Below are 21,934 nucleotides of genomic sequence, written 5' to 3'. Positions count from 1 at the left end.
TTGACGGTTCTGAGTGTCTCGCTCTCAAGGGCAGTGCATAAAAAAGTAAGAGCCAACGCGGCCTGTTCGCTGTTCAGCAATAAATTACAAGCCCCAAGAATCACAATTCGACGGTCGGACCCGTCCGTCGTCATCTCCACATGTGTGGTGCCCTTCACGAGCTCATCCACATCCTCCTGGGCAATTTCGGAATTCGATTCCTCTACTCCTCCGCCAACTCCATCGACATTGGTTGTCGAGTCCCCCTCAGCAGCGCGTGCCGAACTGGTACCGACAGCGGTACTCCTCTGATGGGCCGACCTCCCAGAAAGGATGGCGTCAGCCATAAAAACAGGTCTGGACACCTGTTGGGGCACACCACTTCCTTCGTCTTCTGTAGCCACCCCCTTGCCCATCTCGAGTCTCCGCCTTTTTCTATCCACAGATTCCTTGCCCTTAGGAAACTCATCTACGGGTTGTGGAGCCGGTAATGATGACGTCGACTCTCTCACAATTGTCACCACAGATGCGACTCCTTGCAAAGGAACTATTGGGATGCCTCCTCAGACGGACGCGCAGAATATCTCATAAACATTTGAGGCAGCGCTGGACCGTGCGGAAGTAGGCACTACTGCCCTTTTCCTAGGAGCGACTCGTCCTGTCACCATGAAGATAAACCAGTCAGTGAAACTTGCAAAACCCGTTAAACAAAGTCAAAAATCTACCTGAAGGAGCCGCGGGACCATAATGCTGGAGGAAAGTAGGCCATGTGCGAGTCCTTTCCGCATAAGGCAACAAGTCGGCAACCCATTTCCTAATGCCGGTGACGAGCCGGAGTGGGTGAGTCATGGCTGCAATGAAAAAGTTAGAACGGCAATAATCACGAGTAACGAGGAATTCAGCGAATGGAGATACTCACGTTTCGAATTCCACTTCTCTAGGAACCCGGCAGGGTTGGAAACCAAGTGCTAAGTCCTAATGTAGAAATACCTACGCCAAAACCCGCGATTAGGTCGGTCGTCGATTTGGACCACCAGCCCCTTTGTACCCCGACTCCTCAAGTGTAGCATGGTGCCTCTCAGGTAGCCGGCACTAAATAACTGCAAAAGATGGTGGACAGAGACCTCACACCCGACCATTTCCGCATATTTGAACAGCAACCGACATACTTTTAAGGTATACGGCGTAAGCTGAGACGGGCAAACGTTGTAAAAGCGACAGAGCTCTTCCGCCAAAGGGAAAATGGGGAGACCATAGCCGATCAGGAATGGATATTCGTAAAAGGTGAAGTACCATAGTCTATGAACATCTACATAATCTTCCCCCACCGGAACAATCTCCACATGAGCAGGCATGTCGTGCGTCACACGCAGATCATCTAAATGATCTTGTAGCAACTCAGAAAGTTCTGGAGGTTGTGCGGGAGAGTCTGCTTTAAAATCACTCTGAGATAGGAGACGTTTCGGCAACAATGTCTCCACTGTAAGGGGGCTAACATCTTCTTCTTCTCCCCTCTCACCACCACCAGAGGGAAGAGGCATGTTCGAAGGAGTAGTTTCGGGAACCCTCGCATTATCCCGCCGAGATTTGGGCATGGTTTCTATTCAAAGAGAAGGTCGTACGCGGCATAACAGAGGAGAAGGGAATTTCCAACCAGCGGAGAAGTACCGAAATATGAAGATGTTTCTTGAAAATAATGGAACGTTCCTTACCAGTAATCAAAACTTGTATCAGGTTAAACCCTTCCCCTATTTATAGGATTGGGTGGCACCAAAATCGAAGAGTCAGATTTCGAGCTGATGTGAGAAACCAAACGTCAGAGTGCCTGTTGCACTGCCTCGGGAATAGGCATAATGATGATGCATGCGAATGCTGACGTCACCCAAGTTAAGGAATTACGCGTCAGCATTTCAACAGTCATGAGTGTTGTCTCCTGCCCGTTACATTACGACTTTTGAACGGGGTCAAACCCTCCCTTAATGAGGGTACTGATTCTGTCCATCAAGGATGCACCTCGCTGCGACCCCGGCGAACGGAGGGACTAACTGTATGGGGTCGAATTTGACCAACCACGTCTCTGCATCGACATTGATAACCGCCAAGCGCGCACAAGCTAGGGCAGAGGTACGACTTAAGAGCAGCAGGGGGAACGACACCATAAGTTCTGTCGACCCCACTTGGGCATGTACTTAGTTTCCGTTCTTCAATATTTCAATAGGGATCCTTTACTATATAAAGGGGATCCTAGCATTGTAAAGGGGAGGGGATTAATACAAACTACTTATTTCTCTAACATCTCTCTCTCTCTCTCTCTCTCTCTCTCTCTCTCTCTCTCATATACAAACATCATATTGAGAATATCTTGGGGTCTTATTATCTTCGATTACGATTTACCCTTGATTTCTTTTGATTGATTTGCTCGGAAAGTATTCGATCACTTTTGAGTCAAACAGTTATCGAATACTTATATTGAAGTTCTATTTCTTGATCTTGATGCACTACACTACTTTGAGGTTAGAAATAATTAAAATTTTAAATTTTGCTTGAAAATCAACCTAGTGTTACATAATTTGGGACATAGAAAGAGAGTACAATATCAAGCTAAGTGTGTGAGTCGTTTTTTGATTAAATAGATACATTTAACTAGAATGCTGCGTAGATTTTATTTATTTTACTTTTGAAAATTAAAAAAAATTATATGAGATAAATGAGTACTAATATTTTAGACAAAAGAAAAATTTTGTTAACCACTTATTATTATTGTTGAGAAAATAGAAAGCAACTTTAGTTGCGCCACTTGCCACTTGCCATTTGCTAGACAAGTTGTTCTGGGTCACATGTCATGAAATAGAATATCTACATTTTCACGAGTTTCTTTCTGTTCAGATTGTTCACGTTTTATCGGATTTAACCTAACCCCTAATCACGATTATAATGATCCACTAATCCCATCTTCTATTATTCTTTGATCACTGTATTGGTCAAAATCTGACCATACGTCCACAATGGCCTTGATCCCGCCCTAACCCTTATATGAACAGCTGCCAAAGCTAACTTCACTCGATCCTCATTATACTTAACGCAAGTAATGATATAGAGCTTCGGCACAACTAAAAAACCTTCTGAACGAGACTACGACAGGTCATGACGAGTACAGCAAGTCCTCCAACTATAAAAGCAGGGGAAGAGAGTTGAAAGACTCTCTCTCGAACCCTGAGTTTCTTCTCCACTACTCCATGAACCCGAACAAGGGCAGCAGGGTTCCGGGAGCTTTCTCCTCGACCTACAGGAAGGGAGAGACCCTCTTTCTTAATGAGCTGGGAAAGGATGAATACATTGGATAGTTCCCTGAACCTCTCTAAGGAGAGGCAGGACAAATTTCTATCATGAATCCATTGGATAGTTCCCTGAACCTCTCTAAGGAGAGGCAAGACAAACTTCTATCATGAATAAAACTTTCCAATATTTTGCCTGTTCAATAGACTGTTATTATTTCTCTGTTCCCCGATCCAGTATTAATTATGATTGACTATGATTTACCCCTTCATCTCTTTTGATTGATTTGCTTAAAAAGTATTTAATAACTTTTGAGTCAAAAAATTTGGCGCCGTCTATGGGGATTTCCTAGTGAAAATACCTAGTTCTTCCTGGATCAAAACCAAAGAAACACCAAAAAGAAAATCCAACTCAAACCAGAGTCAACGGTAGCGCATCGAGAAAAGAAGAATTGGATGCGTCAACAGGAGCTAAAATCCTATGCCCTATTGATCTCGAACAGCCCGAACAAGGAGAGAAGTGATGCAAAGCATCTCCCCTTCTTCTTTTAATCGTCGGGCAGAAGTATGAAGCACTGCCCCCCTCATCCCCCATACTGTGTCAGGCCAAAAACCGGTGCAGGGGTGTTTCATACGAGGAGTCAAAAATCACCTTGAAGCAACCTCAACACTACGGTCAGGCGAACAACCATAACACGTGTACAACACAAGACCACAGGTCAAAATGAAGTCTTGACACTTAAATGCCCATGGCGTTGAACAATCGATATAAACAACAGAACAAGGCCAAGCGCCTTCGCCGTCAAAGTTTAAGTTCGACCTCTTTCGAACTAGGACTAAGGCCAAGCGCCTTCGCTATCAAAGTTTAAGTTTGACCTCATTTGAACTGAGTTTAAGGCTAAGCGCCTTCGCCATCAAAGTTTAAGTTCAACCTCGCTCGAACTGAGTTTAAGGCTAAGCACCTTTGCCATCAAAGTTTAAGTTCGACCTCGTTCGAACTGAGTTTAAGGCTAAGCGCCTTCGCCATCAAAGTTTAAGTTCGAACTCGTTCGAACTGAGTTTATGGCTAAATGCCTTCGCCATCAAAGTCAATTCGACCTCGTTCGAACTGAGTTTAAGGCTAAGTGCCTTCGCTATCAAAGTTTAAGTTCGACCTCGTTCGAACTGAGTGTAAGGCTAAGCGCCTTCGCCATCAAAGTCAGTTCGACCTCGTTCAAACTGAGTTTAAGGCTAAGTGCCTTCGCCATCAAAGTCAGTTCGACCTCGTTCGAACTGAGTTTAAGGCTAAGCGCCTTCGCCATCAAAGTTTAAGTTCGACCTCGTTCGAACTGAGTTTAAGGGTAAGCGCCTTCGCCATCAAAGTTTAAGTTCGACCTTATTCAAACTGAGTTTAAGGCTAAGCGCCATCGCCATCAAAGTCAGTTTGACCTCGTTCGAACTGAGTTTAAGGCTAAGCGCCTTCGCCGTCAAAGTTTAAGTTCGACCTCGTTCGAACTGAGTTTAAGGCTAAGCGCCTTCGCTATCAAAGTTTAAGTTCGACCTCATTCGAACAGAGTTTAAGGTTAAGCGCCTTCACCAACAAAGTTAAAGTTTAACCTCGTTCGAACTGAGTTTAAGGCTAAGCGCCTTCGCCGTCGAAGTTTAAGTTCGACCTCGCTCGAACTGAGTTTAAAGCTAAGCGCCTTCGCCATCAAAGTTTAAGTTCGACTTCGTTCGAACTAAGTTTAAGGCTAAGTGCCTTCGCCATCAAAGTCAGTTCGACCTCGTTCGAACTGAGTTTAAGGCTAAGGTCCTTCGCCATCAAAGTAGTTCGATCTCGTTCGAACTAAGTTTAAGGCTAAGCGCCTTCGCCATCAAAGTTTAAGTTCGACCTCGTTCGAACTGAGTTTAAGGCTAAGCACCTTCGCCATCAAAGTTTAAGTTCAACTTTGTTCGAACTGAGTTTAAGGCTAAGTGCCTTCGCCATCAAAGTCAGTTCGACCTCGTTCGAACTGTGTTTAAGGCTAAGCGCCTTCGCCATCAAAGTTTAAGTTCGACCTCGTTCGAACTGAGTTTAAGGCTAAGCGCCTTCGCCATCAAAGTTTAAGTTCGACTTTGTTCGAACTAAGTTTAAGGATAATTGCCTTCGCCATCAAAGTCAGTTCGACCTCGTTCGAACTGAGTTTAAGGCTAAGCGCCTTCGCCATCAAAGTTAGTTCGACCTCGTTCGAACTGAGTTGAAGGCTAAGCGCCTTCGCCATCAAAGTTAGTTCGACCTCGTTTGAACTGAGTTTAAGGCTAAGCACCTTCGCTATCAAAGTTTAAGTTCGACCTCGTTCGAACTGAGTTTAAGGCTAAGCGCCTTCGCCATCAAAGTCAGTTCAGCCTCGTTCGAACTGAGTTTAAGGCTAAGGGCCTTCGCCATCAAAGTCAGTTCGATCTCGTTCGAACTAAGTTTAAGGCTAAGCGCCTTCTCCATCAAAGTTTAAGTTCGACCTCGTTCAAACTGAGTTTAAGGCTAAGCTCCTTCGCTATCAAAGTTTAAGTTCGACTTCGTTTGAACTGAGTTTAAGGCTAAGTGTCTTCGCCATCAAAGTCAGTTCAACCTCGTTCGAACTGAGTTTAAGGCTAAGTGCCTTCGCCATCAAAGTTTAAGTTCGACCTCGTTCGAACTGGGACTAAGGCCAAGCGCCTTCGCCATCGAAGTTTAAGTTCGACCTCGTTCGAACTAAGTTTTAGGCTAAGTGACTTCGCCATCAAAGTTTAAGTTCGACCTCGCTCGAATTGAGTTTAAGGCTAAGCGCCTTCACCGTCAGAGTTTAAGTTCGACCTCGTTCGAACTGAGTTTAAGGCTAAGTGTCTTCGCCATCAAAGTTTAAGTCCGACTTCGTTCGAACTGAGTTTAAGGCTAAGTGCCTTCGCCATAAGTTCGATATCTTTGACCTCGTTCGAACTAGGACTAAGGCCAAGTGCCTTTGCCATCAAAGATCGACTGGTTCGACCTCGTTCGAACTCAAGACAGGTTGCTACTTCGATAAGTTCGAAATAACACCCTTAAGGCTAAGGGCCTTCGCCATTAAAAGAACGGCAGGTTCGACCTCATTCGAACTCTAGACGGACTATTGTTTCGATCAGTTCGAAGTGATTAACCTTCGTTGCGAGAAAAAATAATACCGGGACTCGCCTGACGAGCCCCCACCTCGCGGCAAGATCAGAATCAACTGAAAAGAAAGCTAAAACACGAGACAAGTAGATGAAAAGAGTTCTTTATTCATGAAGTCAGGAACGCGGGCTATTGCCGCTTATATCCAGCCCAGGCCGATTGACTAAAAAGGGAACAAACAAAAAAAGAAAGAAAAAGGAAAAAACAAGAAGAAGCAAGCGAACGCCAATCGGCGGACGAAATGAAAAGAAATACATCATAATGTTTCCTTCACTCGGCGTCATCACCGTTATTGTCATCACCATCCCCACAGGGCTCATCATCATCACTAGCATCCCCATCGGCCTTGGGAGTCGTCGCATCATAACCACAGTTGACACGAGCTTCGCGGGCCTTCTCACGTGCCTCTCCATAGGCAGCCTCGGTCACGGTGCCCGCTTCCAACAAGTTCTTGAAAATGTCCTTCTGGGCATCGGCATAGATCCAAAGCTCGCGAGTCTGACGGGGAATAGAAGCACGAGATGGCCCAGCCTGAGCCCTCAGCTGCTCATTCTCCGCCTCCAAGTCTGTGACTTGCTCTGCCAAAACCCCGACCTCCTGATCGATCGTGCTAATCTGCTCCTAGAGCCTCACTTCCCTAAAGGTCGTAGTAGCCCTCTACAATTCTTGCTGGGACTCGTGCACGCAAATGGCTTCCTCTAAAGCCGCCAACCTCGCCAAAGCATCTGACCATGCCCTTTCCAGGCGCTCTAACTCGGCAACCTTACTCTACAGTGCAGTCAACTTTCCCCTCTTCATCTCCTCAACCTTGATCCGACTCTGTTCAATTTCCAACTGCATCGCTCCAAGCTTACCCTACAAGTACTCGCATTCTGCCGCGACCACTTTACCCACCTCGAGCTCTTCATCCTTGAGGCGGATTCGCTCTTCAAGCTTGCTTTTGCTGCTGAGCGCCTGCAGTACTCCTGATCTCTCTTCTCCAACTCCTCGCCCAAATCTCGATTGCAGGGATCCGTCCTCAGCCGCCCATGCAACTCACGACACATGTTGCGATAGCGATGATACTTTTCCAGCATCCGCAAAAAGATCCTTGACCGGATATTGGCCCTGGCGGATGCTCTCCACCTCCAACAAGTATGTCTAAAAAAAAAAGAAGAGAGAAAGCAGTTAGACCAATGCTCGTCCTGCGACGAAGGAAAAGTAAAACAAAGTCAGAGACAACATACCCCCAAGCCCATCACAGCCACTTCATCCCTCACTTCGGCATCTGAGACATTCTGCAGGGACTCATTCTCAGCTTCTGAGCACAACGCACTGAACTGCGGCACCAGGTTATCCACTTGCACCAATAGATTCACATTGGAGGGAACCTCAATGATATGGGTTGACCCCCCCTCCCCGCATGAACTACCGAGTGAGTAATACCCTCCTCGAACATCCGAACATCATCAAGGTTCAAGTCCGACTCGGACTCATATTCATCGACTATCACACCATTTCCCCTCTCTGCCGTCGAGGGTGGGATGCAAACTGCCAAAGATGAAGGAGACATACTCGACGTCACAACGGCAGCAACGAGGGCTCGATTCTCTGCCACGGCAGGACATTCCGCATTATCAACAGCGGAAACGTCAAACTGGATCACAACAACGATTGAATTTTCTTGGCTCTGACTACTGTAACTAACTTCAACCACTCACTCTACCCCAGTGGTAGACGCCGCAACTCCTCCTTCCTTCGGGTCCGCCGGGGGAGAATCCAAGTTGATTACTGTCGGAGGCACCGACTCGAACACCACCCTCCGTCTTTTCAATGGTCATTCTTCCTCCTCGGTCGATGGTGAATCATTCTAAGGGCAGGCAGAGCCAGATGGGGCCTCACCTTGAGATGCAACCCGGGTCGGAGTGGTCAAGGCCACAGACTCAACCGACACTTCCCTCGACGGAGGACAAGCAACAGCTACTGTGCTGAGGTGAGCCAAAGCAGCCGGTCGGCGGAAGGCTAGCTGAGAGGACCTGGTTCTATGAACTCTCCCTGACAACAACAAATGATAATTTGAGAGTCAAGATCAAAACAAAAAAGAGAGGATAGGAAATAAGGGCGTTATCTTACCTGTAAGGGGCCTACGACCATATCTCTCGTGGAAGGTCGACCACGTGCGAACCCCCGCTGTATGGGGAAGGATGGCCTCGACCCATTCTCGGATCCCCTCCAAGGGTGGCGGGGGTAGCTTCTCAGCTGCAAAACAACGAAGTAGATCAGTAGATGCTTCACAAAAGGTGTAAGGTCCTAGACAAACTGAGTACTCCACTAATGGAGGCGGAAGCTTAAGGGCAAAATTCCACACCGCAGGGAACCCAGTTGGATCCGCCACTAGGTGATCGGTCCGCACATAGAAGAAATTTTCAAAAAAGCGACGATTAGTCCTATCATCCATCTTTACCACTAGGCCTTTCGACCCTCGAGGGTGCGCATGGATCATCGTGCCGCGAATCTTTTGGGGAGCAAACAGGCTGAGCACATGCCTCAGAGTGACCTCGCGACCGGCTAACTCCGCATACTTGATGAACATGAGAAACAACTTGTATAGGTAAGGGGAAAGCTGGGCAGGACATACCTCATAATAATGACAAAAATCGACCACCAGCAGGGGAAGCGGGAGTGTGTACCCTAAAAGGTAAGGGTAAGCATAGAACATATAGAATCCGGGACGATCAAATTGGACCCAGTCGTCTCTCCCCGCCGGCACCATCTCGACATAACTGGGAATGCCCTATTGCTCCCTAAGACCCGCTATCCCTACTTCCCCTATGAGAGGAGAAATATTCACCGGCTCTTCCCCGCCGTCGGCGCTGAAGTCCGCCACCTCTCTCCCCGGGCAGGATAAAATTTCCTCCACCGACGGAACCTCTTTGCTTTCCGTTAACTCTACGTTTCCGGCGGCCGGAGCAGGATCCTCAGCTGCCGGAGGAGCGACGGGAACATTATCACTAGAAGTACCTGCCATCTCCAGATCACCAGGAAAAGAGGAGAAAAGAAGAACTCTATGGTGGAAAACGAAGAAATAAAAGATTGTTGCAAACAAGAGAGTAAGAAAGAACTCAAATCGGCAGAAAAGGGGGATACTCTGAGTTTTCTCGGAAAATGAACGATGAAATGTGAAAAACAGATAACAATACCCCCCAATTTATAAGACATGACTTCTCCGAGAGCGAAACCCAATGGTCGCCATTGGAACACGGTCGGGAACGAAGCGATTCAGATTCTCGGAAACGTGTGTCATTATAACTGCCTACACGAAGCGATGTTTTGTTTACCAACCGGCGCCTTAGTTTCGAAACCGTCATAACGGTACACAGGTACTGAAAAGACGCCCCAGGGCCATTCCGAAGTTCGTAACGTGATCAAGGAATGGAATATGGGTCAGATTCCTTCCCACTGTATTGCATACATAATCCGTCCGTCGGTGTCGATGAGGTATGACCTCGACTAACGGAGGGACTAACTGTATTGGTCAAAATCTGACCATACGACCACGACAGCGTTGATCCCGCCCTAACCCTTTCATGAACAGCTGCCAAAGCTAACTTCGCCCGATCCTCATTATACTTAATGTAAGTAACGATATAGAGCTTCGGCACAACGAAGAAACCTTCTGAACGAGACTACGACAGGTCATAACGAGTACAGAAAGTCCTCCAATTATAAAAGCAGGGGAAGAGAGCCGAAAGACTCTCTCTCTCTCGAACCCTGAGTTTCTTCTCCACTACTCCATGAACCCGAACAAGGGCAGCAGGGTTCCGGGAGCTTTCTCCTCGACCTACGAGAAGGGAGAGACCCCCTTTCTTAATGAGCTGGGAAAGGATGAATACATTGGATAGTTCCCTGAACCTCTCTAAGGAGAGGCAGGACAAATTTCTATCATGAATCCATTGGATAGTTCCCCGAACCTCTCTAAGGAGAGGCAGGACAAACTTCTATTATGAATAAAACTTTCTGATATTCTGCATATTCAATAGACTGTTATTATTTCTCTGTTCCTCGATCCAGTATTAATTATGATAGACTATGATTTACCCCTTTATTTCTTTTGATTGATTTGCTTAAAAAGTGTTTAATAACTTTTGAGTCAAACAATCACGTCCTCCCATTTCTTTAGTTGCTCTCTATAGTTGAGAGACAATTGCAAATTTAAATTTATAAATAGTTTATTAAAGACAAATCGGCTTTGGAACATTTTCTTTGATTAATGAATATCTGAAGAGGTATTTCAGCTCGTTTGAACAAACTCTCCTAGAAAACTAGAAATGCTTAGTTTGAAGAGCCAAGGGGTCGTTTGGTTATCAGATAAAATATGATATATTAAATTTTTTTATCTGTTTGATTATGGATATTAGTTAATGATGAGATATATTTATTTATCAAAATGATGAGATTAATTATTCTATATAAAAAGTGAAAAAAATTAATTGTCTGATATTTTTGCCATAAGATATCCTAGTTTATCCCACGTATGAACCAAACAATGGCATATAGTTAAGTTAGATGCGAGATGATTGAAAGAACTTCTTGTAATTCAGAGTTTTAATGTACTCGGAAGTTCTAATTCAACAAAATATAATCTCTTTTAATGAAAAATGAGCAAGTGTACCTTTTTTTAAAATAAAAAAAAAAGCATACTGAAAAGAAAATTTCAAAATAAAAATTGTTATAAAATATAATTATGGTGGATGTCCATAACCACCAAATAGGTAATACTCACTATTCTTCTCCATTATCTCCGTAACTCTCACTACTCAAATAATTATAGAGTTATGGTTATATTAACCAAAGTGGTTGGCATATTGAGACTATAAATGAAAAGAAGATTGAATATCTTCATATTACAATAATCATACCGGATAAATATGAAAGGTTACCCGACTTTTCTTCTATTTGTACTACAGATGTATAAGCATGATGATGAAATCATATGCGACAAGTAAACTAGAGGTTTACTGAAATAAATATTAGTTGGCATGATCGGTTGGCGATCTCGGTTCAATTATGATGCGAAAATTAATTGAGAATTCAGATTGGCATATATTAAAGAAATAAAAGATTCTTCAAGAATTCTTTTGTGTTGCTTATTCTCATGATATACTAGTTAAGGTTGGGATTGAATCCCTTAAAATCTGGAACGAATAAAAGATGATATATATATATATATATATATATATATATATATATATATATATATATATGGGTCCAGTCACCTGCCATGTGAACCGTTTACTATTATATGAATTTAATAGATGCATCTATTCTATGGTCACAAGTTAGTTTGTTATCAACTTGCAGTTTGGCTTTTGCAAGGTTGCTTGCTCAAATTATTAGAGCATAGTTCTAGAATATAAATTATGATGATTTATCTTGATAATGCTGGTTTAAATCTAAGTTGGTTTAGTAGAAATTGTATGCCTCCAATTATAGCTAAACCATTGGTTATGGGATGTATTATTTAACATACAACAACACTTGTACGCATCTAGCCAAGTTATGATAAATTCTCCCTATCACAATTGGTTCAGGGTCAGGAACCAAATAAGTTTTATCTAGAAATATAGATGTGCTATATGATTTAATTATCCCACCACAATGTACAAAGATGGGTTCTCAAAGAAGGTTGAGATATGTGTTGGTGATCCCAACATTAGGGGAGAAATTGGGTAGCTGAAAAAGTGATACGCGGAATGAATTATTATGAGTACGTCTAGATCCTCATACGAGAAAATGTGAACTTGAAGTTCAAGTGATAATCATTTACAAAATATTGTCAAGCGTATTTACTGACCCAAAGCTAAATGTCATATTTCAGTTGTTAATGCTCCAAATAGAATAAGTTCATGATGGACAAAGTTTATTGCATGCATGAAGCGTAACAAACTAATCGGTTCCAAACTCCTTGAAGAAGGATATGAGCAAATGTTCAAGATGGTTATAATAAAGAGGCAAGTGCTTTAGAAGAGCACCATGACATAACACTTTATAAATCCTCATGGGAGAGGCTCAGGTACCTGAAAATAATGAGATAAAGAGATCTCAATAAGTTATATCTTTATTGGATAACTATGGAACCGATATAAAATGATCATTTGTTGATATAATGTAGCGCCCAATATTATTAATATTGACGAAGATCTTGAGCTCAAATTTGTCATAGAATTTGGATAGATAAATGATTGGCCAAATGAAAAATACTCAATAAAAATTGACTTCACCTGAAAAATATGAAATTGGCTGGATAGTCCATTGTGCAAATAGTGAAGTGAAAATCACGTCAATAGAAATAAAGACGATTTGTGGCACACGATTTTTCGTAAATATCCTGGCATTAGTTATATGGAGACAGGTTCTCTTGTGGTGGATGAAATTATGTTTAGGTTTTAATATGACAATACATGAAAATTTTGATATGCGTATAATAAAAATCCTTGAAGGATTTAAACTGTTTTGAAACATATAGAGGTTCCCGAAATTTTTGTTAAATAAAGCTTCAGCAATCCATATATGACATATATGATTTATTATTGTGTCTTAGTGCACTGAGTGCACTTATGTTTCTTGCTAGAACCTTGAGTATAACGTTAAACTAACAAGATTTAACTTTAATTCGATATGGAGACACTGGAATGCAATTAGTAATATATTACAAGAGAATCATTGATAGATTTGTTTATTCTAACAAATATTGCCAAGATTTTGTTGGTTATGCAAATACATGCATTTTTCTAAAGTTCGTTCTTCAAACAATCTATTTGCATGTGAGAGTACTGCCATATTATCATTTTACAAGACAATTAATTATTGATATTTATTCAAGTCATGCCAAGATAAACAACTGATAAAGCAAGGGACTCAACACACAATAGACGTGTGACTTTTCTTTGAAGAGAAGATTCCAATAATACTGAAGATAATGATGTTTGCTTATCTCAATTGGAAAAAGGATATAAAGAAGGCAACAAAATAAAGCACATTTCACCACAGTTCTTTTCGGACATGATCTTCAACAGATTGGTGATATAGACGTTCAACAAATTTATTTAATTGATAATTTGGTGGATCTATTCAATGAATCATTACCAACCCCAGCATTTGAGAAGCCGGTATACGGTATTGGAATGCATCATTTTCGAAAACTAAAGTGATGTTTTCAACAAGCGGAGTAAGATATGCGCCACACTCTTTTTTCCTTAGCTGAGGTTTTATCCCACTGGGTTTTTCTAGCAAGGTTTTTAACGAGGCAGCAAATAATACGTATTACAAGATGTGTACTATTTTTCCTTCATTAAGATTTTTTTTCCACGGGGGATTTTTTTAGTAAGGTTTTAACGAGGCACGTTATTATGGACATCCAAGAGAGAATGTTATAAAATATAATTATGGTGGATGTCCATAACCACCAAATGAGTAATACCCATTACTCTTCTCCATTATCTCTATAACTCCCACTACTCTACTACTTATGAGTTATGGTTGTAACTCCCATACCTCTCCCATGATCTTCCATCATGATTTCAAATGCTTAATGTCATATTTATGTAATTCTTTTGGTATACCTCTACGTAGTACTATAAATAGAGGATAAGAATTCATTTTGTAATAGACTTGAATACTTAATGAAATAAGAAAATTATCTCTTCTTCTCTTATTTTACTTATCTTTTTGTTTTATATTGTTTTTTTAGCTACATTTCTTAATATACGTTAAGGCATTTGTTGAATTTTAGTTTAATGATTTACAAGTGGGACCGAGATGGGGTCCCACGTAATAAAAAAGAAGTAATTAGGGTAGCCCCACATATTAATGAAGCACTTGGTTTAGGAATCAATTACCACCCGTAACCCGTAGGAGCCTTAGATTCTACTCAATTTGACCTATTAGTGTGTTGTTAAAGCTTTATTTGTCCCTTAATCTACATCAAAAGCTCCAAATGGACAAAATCAAAAGACTAATCCCTTCTTTTTTCTCACCTAGGATTTCCTTTTCGCTTTAGCGCTTTTACTACACTTAATATCCAACCATCTATTATCACATGGTTGACAATGGCATCATATTGTCACTTTCTATTCACATTGCTTTATTAAGGAGGAAAAGTAAAAGATAAAATAAATTAATAAATAAAAGATTAGAAAAAGGCGGGCGAAATACATAGTTTACCCATTCACCTTTCAATTAAATCTATGTTACACACATGTTGACCACATGTATAACTTTACACACCAAACCTTTCAAATGTGAGTCAATTGCACACTACTTTTTACCAGCCTCTAAGACGTGTGAAACACGACCAATGTGGAGCGTGAAAAGTGCTTTTCTGCCTCACTTGACAAATTACAACGGCTAATTATTGGAATCGGGCCCATTTTCCAAACCCTAACGCTCTTCTTTATCTGCTTCTTATTAAAAGCAACCATTTTCATCTTCTTCAAATTAAGAGGAATCAATTTCAGAAAAATCCAACCCCCATCTTTACCTTCCACATCTAATATTTTCAAGCTGGTTATATTTGTTCAATCAAAGTGCAATACATAATTATTCTTCTGTCAATTCTCGTATTAGGGTTCATATTGAATGGAGTATTCGGGTCCAAATAAACCCTAACTGTTTCGACCCACCCATCTAAATCAAAACGATTGAACAACCTAAAATGAGAATATTAATTTGAAAATGACGAAAGTAACAGCAACAAATACCAGACGTGTTCTCGTCGGAGTCACCTTCAAAGGTTAGGGCTGAAGAACATTTTGGTGAAAATGGAATTATGTTTGTTAATTTGGTCGAGGAGTTGTTTTTAATCGACCGAGTCGGATTTTTTTGGGTCGAGATTAAAAAAAGGTCGGGTTGTCCATTTTAATTAAAGAATCATTTTTTAATTGAAATAAGCGCGTGCATACACAACATTGAATATTAACTAGGCTGGTCAAAATTAGTGTGTAATTGACACACATTTGAAAGGTTTAATGTGTAAAATTATACTCATGATCAACAGATGTGTAACAGAGATTTGAGTGCAAGGTGGATAGGTAAACTATGTGTTTTTTGACGATATGCTGATATCTCTGTCTGAGGTATTAAGGAAATAGCACCAAAATGTTATACCATACCCTTTCCTTTAAAATTAGGAAGTCATGTCAAATCTTCACAAATTATAGAGAAAAACCATCAATTTATTTTTAATATCAAAAGTTGATCAAATTGAACAAGAACTAATATAAATGAAAAATAATCCGTCTTAAGATGTTGATCATCAATAACTATTATCAATTTTTGATGAAATTGAGCAAAAATTTATATATATGACCAAACATGATGTCTAAAAATGTTAAACGACTCGTCGTAAGCTAAGATAGAATATAAATGTAAAATTGTATAGCATTTTGGGGCAAAATGAGTAATTTTTTATTTAAAACCTATCCTCATCGTAAATAGATTCAGATGAACGTAAATTTAAATTAAGGGAAAATATTAGATTAAATCTGATAAGTACTATTTTCAAAATTATGTCGTCGTAACCAAGGCCACGTTTTTTTCATTTCACTATACAGAATCATGAAATGAAAAGTGAGTAGATATTTGATAGTAAGTGATAAATAATTTTCTGACACTTGGAAAACTGCTTCTGATTGAAAGAAAATTCGTGCTTATCGTAAATAGACAAATTAATAGGATTAGATCTTTATACTATACAGTAGTATTTTTACGCAGTCCTATTAAGATTTAAGGGTGCACATGTTTTGTCATCCTTTCTGAAACACGTGTCAAAGTAAAATTTTCTTTTTCACATTAACAAGAAAATGAAAAAACGAAAAAAATAGGATCACTGCCGACTATTTCTCAAACAAATCTATATCACGAAAAAGCATGTTCCTGTACTAACCCAACCATGGTTAAATTTTTAACCCTTTAAACCCTTAACTAACCATAGTATACTAACACACATGCAGTTGGGACTTGGGATTTAGAGAAACTATAACCCAAAATATACCCCCCGCCTCCCCTCCTATCTCTCTCTCTCTCTAACTTTGCAGGAAAATAGAGAAAACACCTTCTCTCATTTTCGTTTATCAAAAAACTACCAATATTTCTTTATTGGGGCAAAACTATAGTATTTTCTCAGTTGAATTCTAGTTCTATTATAGAACCGCAGTTTCTTTCAGTGCTCAACAGTTTTGCTTGTTCAGCTTCTTGACTGCAAAGATACCGGTCTGTAATTTTCATGCTTTTTTACTAATCTTGTTTGTTTGTGTTGTCCATTTATGCATTATTATGTCCAAGTTTCTATCTTTTCTGGGTATTTTCTTATAGTTACTTATACCCTTTAGATTCCAAGCTTTTGAGATCTGAAAAGTAGAGGTATGGACAATTGTGTGTTCAATAAGAAGAAGAAGATCAATTGTTTTTCTTCAAGTTAAGATGGCTTTGCTTTAGATTGGTTAATTGGTGTTCTAAAATGTGTTAAAGGTTCAAGCTTTGAAGGGAAAAAAAGAATTGTATTTTTCAGTTCTTGTAATATAAATTTGAAAATCTCTTTTGGGGCCTAAGAGTGCTTTTAGTTCAAGGGATTTTTTTGTACTAGGTAAAGATGGGTACGGGGAATATGTCGTGGAGTGATGAGGATAAGGCTACGGTGGCGGCTGTACTGGGAAAAGAAGCTTTTGAATATTTGATATCTAGCTCGGTTTCAGCAGAATGTTCTTTAATGGCAATAGGGAATGATCAGAATTTGCAGAATAAGCTTTCAGAGCTCGTGGAACGCCCAAACGCCACTAATTTTAGCTGGAATTATGCTATCTTTTGGCAAATTTCACGGTCTAAATCGGGGGAATTGGTGCTAGGGTGGGGGGATGGCTGTTGCAGAGAACCCAAGGAAGGAGAGGAGTGTGAAGTTAAAAGGATATTTAATCTACGCCTCGAGGATGGGGCTCAACAAAGGATGAGGAAAAGGGTCCTTCAGAAGTTGCATATGTTATTTGGTGGAACAGATGAAGATAACTATGCTATTGGATTGGATAGGGTCACTGATACTGAAATGTTCTTCCTTGCCTCGATGTACTTTTCGTTCCCTCGAGGAGAGGGAGGTCCAGGGAAGTGTTTTGGTTCGGGTAAGCATTTGTGGTTATCAGATGCATTGAAGTCCCCTCTAAATTATTGTGCTAGATCTTTCCTAGCTAAGTCAGCTGGTATGCAAACTATTGTTTTGATCCCAACTGATGTTGGAGTTGTGGAATTGGGATCAGTCAGATCGATACCGGAAAGTTTGGAGCTATTGCAATCTATAAAATCTTGCTTCTCTTCGTTTCTTGTTAGGGCTAAGCAAGCAGCAGGTATAGCAGTTGTAACTGAGAAAAAAGATGCAAACAATTCCCCCTTTTCGCGCTCAGCTTTTAGTGAGCGACCAGATGGAACTCCTAAGATTTTTGGGCACGATTTAAATTCCGGTACCCACTTTAGGGAAAAACTTGCTGTTAGGAAAGCGGAGGAGAGACCATGGGACATTTACCCAAACGGTAACAGGATGCCATTCATGAACGGGCGTAATGGTTTACATGCTGCTTCTTGGGCGCAATTCAGTAATGTGAAGCCGGTAAAGCCAGTGGAGCTCTATTGTCCTCAGACGCCCCCAGCACACAACCTACAAGAGCTTGTCAATGGTGGAAGGGAAGAATTCCATTTGAACAACTTTCAGCATCAAAAGCCTGCTAGAATGCAAATTGATTTCACTGGAGCAACCTCGAGACCCATTATTTCGCCATCACACACTGTTGAGTCTGAGCATTCAGATGTTGAAGCTTCGTGTAAGGAAGACCGTGTAGGCCTAGTCGATGAAAAGAGGCCTAGAAAACGTGGAAGAAAGCCAGCTAACGGAAGGGAAGAGCCCCTCAATCATGTAGAGGCGGAGAGGCAGCGGCGGGAAAAGCTGAACCAGCGATTCTATGCATTACGAGCTGTTGTTCCGAATATCTCCAAGATGGACAAAGCTTCCCTCTTAGGAGATGCTATTGCTTACATAACTGAGATGCAGAAAAAACTAAGAGACATGGAATCCGAGAGGGAGCTGAGATTAGGAAGCACTTCAAGGGATGCAATGGCTGCAGAAGACGGCCCGAATTCAGAGATTCAAATCCGAGGACCCGACATCAACATAGAAGCTGCCAATGATGAAGTCATTGTAAGGGTGAGCTGTCCGCTGGAAACCCATCCAATATCAAGAGTCATCCAAACATTCAAAGAGGCACAGATCAATGTTGTTGAATCAAAACTTTCTGCCGGGAATGGAACTGTATTTCACACATTTGTACTCAAGTCTAGTGGATCTGAACAGCTGACGAAGGAAAAGTTGCTGGCTGCACTTTCCAGCGAATCAGACTCGCTAAGACAGTTTTCACCGGTAGGGCAATAACAGTTTTATGTTTTATATAGTTGCTAGACGTAAGATGTAGTGAAGAATCATATTTTAGTTTCTGCAGAGAGTTTCGTATACATCAGTTCAAGATAGGTGGACATAACTAGCTATTGACAAAGTAGCAGCAAATTTTCTGTGTTTGTCTATAGTATACATGTTTTATCATAAGGCAAGATGAATCAATTGCAAGCTTCACTATCTTTTGCATACCATTCATTATTGTTATTAATTCTTCAGGAGCTACTGATGACGCATTTATGTCATCTTAGATCCAAGATGTGCATCTTACCATGCAGCTATTCAAGAATGTACAAAAGAAAGTATATGATAGAAACTAACAAGTTCTCCTACTTTATCAGAAATTTTTATGTGATCTATGTTTTTCCCTCTTTCTTTTTAGAATGCCATGTTAGGGTTTTGGGGTTTCTTGATCTTAATTTTTGGTGATACTGGAGATTGATATAGTCAATCCTAACTAGTTTGGGATTGACGCGTAGTTTATTGATAAATTGATTTTTGTTTATTTCTATTGACTCTTATTATGTTGTAAAGCTGCCTTGTGTCCAGTCCATGAGAAATGCATGGAAATGATTAACTTTGTAATTTCAGTCAGAAATTTGCTCTGCTTGAATTGTATTTGGAAAATATTGTTCCTTGTGTTTCTTGTTATAAAGGCGTAGTAGCAGTCAGAAGAATTGTCTCCTTCAGTTCCTGTCCTGTTATTAGTATAACAAATTATAAACTGGCCCTGTGTTTTGGTTAGTTGTTATTTATTGAACATGACAAAAACATGTGAAGAAAAGTGTAGTTAGTCGTGGCAAAGTGGGAAAAGAGAGTTTTCAACGAGGAGAAAGTGACAACAACAAACCCCCGGGTTGGCCCGGTGGCAATTGACTTGAGTCTTGGGGTTTTGCTTTCTTTCAAGGTCTCAAGTTCGAAACTCACTGGGTGCAAACAATTTCTAAAGTCCATCGGACTGGGTAAAACCTGAATTAACCGTGGTGCACTTGCGGGAAACTCCTTGCCGAGAGCCTGTGCACCCCGAGATTACTCGGGTGCAAATAAAAAAAAAAGTGACAACAACGTTTTGAATATGGGTGGGTGCGTAGCTTGAAGTGTGCCGTGGGCCTTTGGATATGACAACAATTACCACACTTAGTTGTTTTTTTTCTAACTTTCACATTTGAAACCTGGAATTTAATGTCATACAGTATTAAGGTAATTGTCAGAATAGTAGTGTCGGTTATAGCAGTAGTGACTTTTCTTTTACAGGATACTAATGCAGGCATCAAATATACAGTTATATGTACTTGCCTTTATTAAGAATGATTCTGGAAAATCTTTTACTTTGTTAATGTATTGAATTTGAACTCTCTTAAGAGGCCAATTTCTGGTACTGGCGAAAAAGGTTATATTATTACTGCTTACCAGATTAGTTGGATATTCATATACCCTATAGTAGGGGCGGCAAACAGTCGGGTCGGGGTCGGGTCGGATATGAAACTGATCGAAAGCGGGTACCGAAAAATTATCCGACCCGATCCATATTTAATACGAAAAAAAAACGGGTTAACCGGCGGATAAAATGGGTAACCATATTATTCATGACTTCTTGAATATGATCACTTTGAGAGAATTTTTAGTCTCCCAAACTTGAGGAACCTCTAATTTGAGGCTTTACAAATGTAAAAGTTAAATCCATTGGTTATCCATTTTCTAAATGGATAATATGGTTCTTATCCATATTTGACTCGTTTTAAAAAAATTCATTATCCAATCCATTTTTAATGGATAATATAGGTGGTTAATTGTTTTCTTTAATCATTTTGCCAGCAATACCATACAGTAATTTTTATCAAACATGCTGTGTCATGTATGTTGTTTCGAATGAGGGTTTTTTATTCATCTCTTGTCCGACTACATTGTATTGTATATTAAGGAGAATAAAGGCTAAGTAACTATTGCCAGGTTGTATAAGAATATTTGTTGGGATCTGTTTGGCAAGTGCAATAGTTATGAAATGCATGTAACTTGTGTAAGAGAAAAATAGGTTTTAATGACATAACTAAAGGGGGAAAGACGTAGTAGTATTTTGCAGGGGAAAAAGATAAAGATAAAGATAAAGATTGGAGTTATGGGTTCTTTCTCTTTTAGTGCTTTTGCTCATGAAGGTTGTTGAGGTATCTTTGAACATTTATCGAAAGCAACAGGCAGTAAAGCTGCACGTAGTAAACAAAGATCTTGTTAAAGGAAAAAAGATTTTAAAAAACACACGATCATGTTTGAGAATATTAAGGTACAAATTGCTGTTCAAAACTATCTTAAACAGCTTCAGTTCTCTGCGACATGCCTTTTTGACAAAGGATTGTTCTCCTACGTGAGTGTACAAGCCGAACCGGAAAATCGTACCAAATCGAAAAGTCAAATCAAATTGATTAAAAAATCCGATTAGGTTTGATATTGAGTAAAAAAATTCGAACCAAACCGACATATAAATTTATATTTTTTATATATATTTTTAAGACTTTTTATAGAATTTTTTTTTAAAATGTCTAGAAATTTACGATTCTCTTATGGGATGTAATATTTAGTTAAATATGAAGTGCAGTGCTCCGTTTTTATTAACTTTAAATAATGGGTTATATGATCACTTTCTTATAAAAATGCATTAATCTCTTTGTTCTTCCATATTAATATGTCAAGATCTATTAAATTATTATATTTTTTTTTGAATTTAAAGTAAAATTTCGACAATCTAAAATTAAATAGAACATATTATTATTTAGGTATTATATTTTTTTTTATTTTTTTTTTTTACATTTTTCCCTCCAAGAACTTCCCACCTTGCTCTTGGGAAGACTCGAACTCACAACCTCTCGGTTGGAAGTGGGGGTTGCTTACCATCAGAGCAACCCCTCTTGTCTTTTAGGTATTATATTAATTTTTATGTTTAATTATTAAATTCGGTTAACCTTGAAAGTGTATATCAACAAAAAATTATCGTCAGGCGACTAAAAAAATAACTTTCATGTATTACTAAGAAAATTATCCCATACGAATATTTTAATAGATAGTATGTTTGTCAATTTT

The 21,934-nt window shown here is 40.1% G+C and overlaps 1 protein-coding gene across 1 annotated transcript; it reads left to right on the top strand.

Annotated features, from left to right (window-relative positions):
• The first annotated feature begins 16,398 nt into the window (after nucleotides 1-16,398).
• LOC104230424 (transcription factor MTB1-like) lies at nucleotides 16,399-19,042 on the top strand. The gene is made up of 2 exons (XM_009783230.2): nucleotides 16,399-16,644; nucleotides 17,018-19,042. The coding sequence occupies exon 2, from the start codon at nucleotides 17,024-17,026 to the stop codon at nucleotides 18,839-18,841; it is 1,818 nt and encodes a 605-aa protein (XP_009781532.1). The 5' UTR covers nucleotides 16,399-16,644; nucleotides 17,018-17,023; the 3' UTR covers nucleotides 18,842-19,042.
• The last annotated feature ends 2,892 nt before the right edge of the window (nucleotides 19,043-21,934 follow it).

Source organism: Nicotiana sylvestris, chromosome 1 (genome assembly GCF_000393655.2).
Source record: "Nicotiana sylvestris chromosome 1, ASM39365v2, whole genome shotgun sequence".
Classification (NCBI taxonomy): domain Eukaryota; kingdom Viridiplantae; phylum Streptophyta; class Magnoliopsida; order Solanales; family Solanaceae; genus Nicotiana; species Nicotiana sylvestris.
This window is presented reverse-complemented; position numbering and strand designations above follow the sequence as displayed.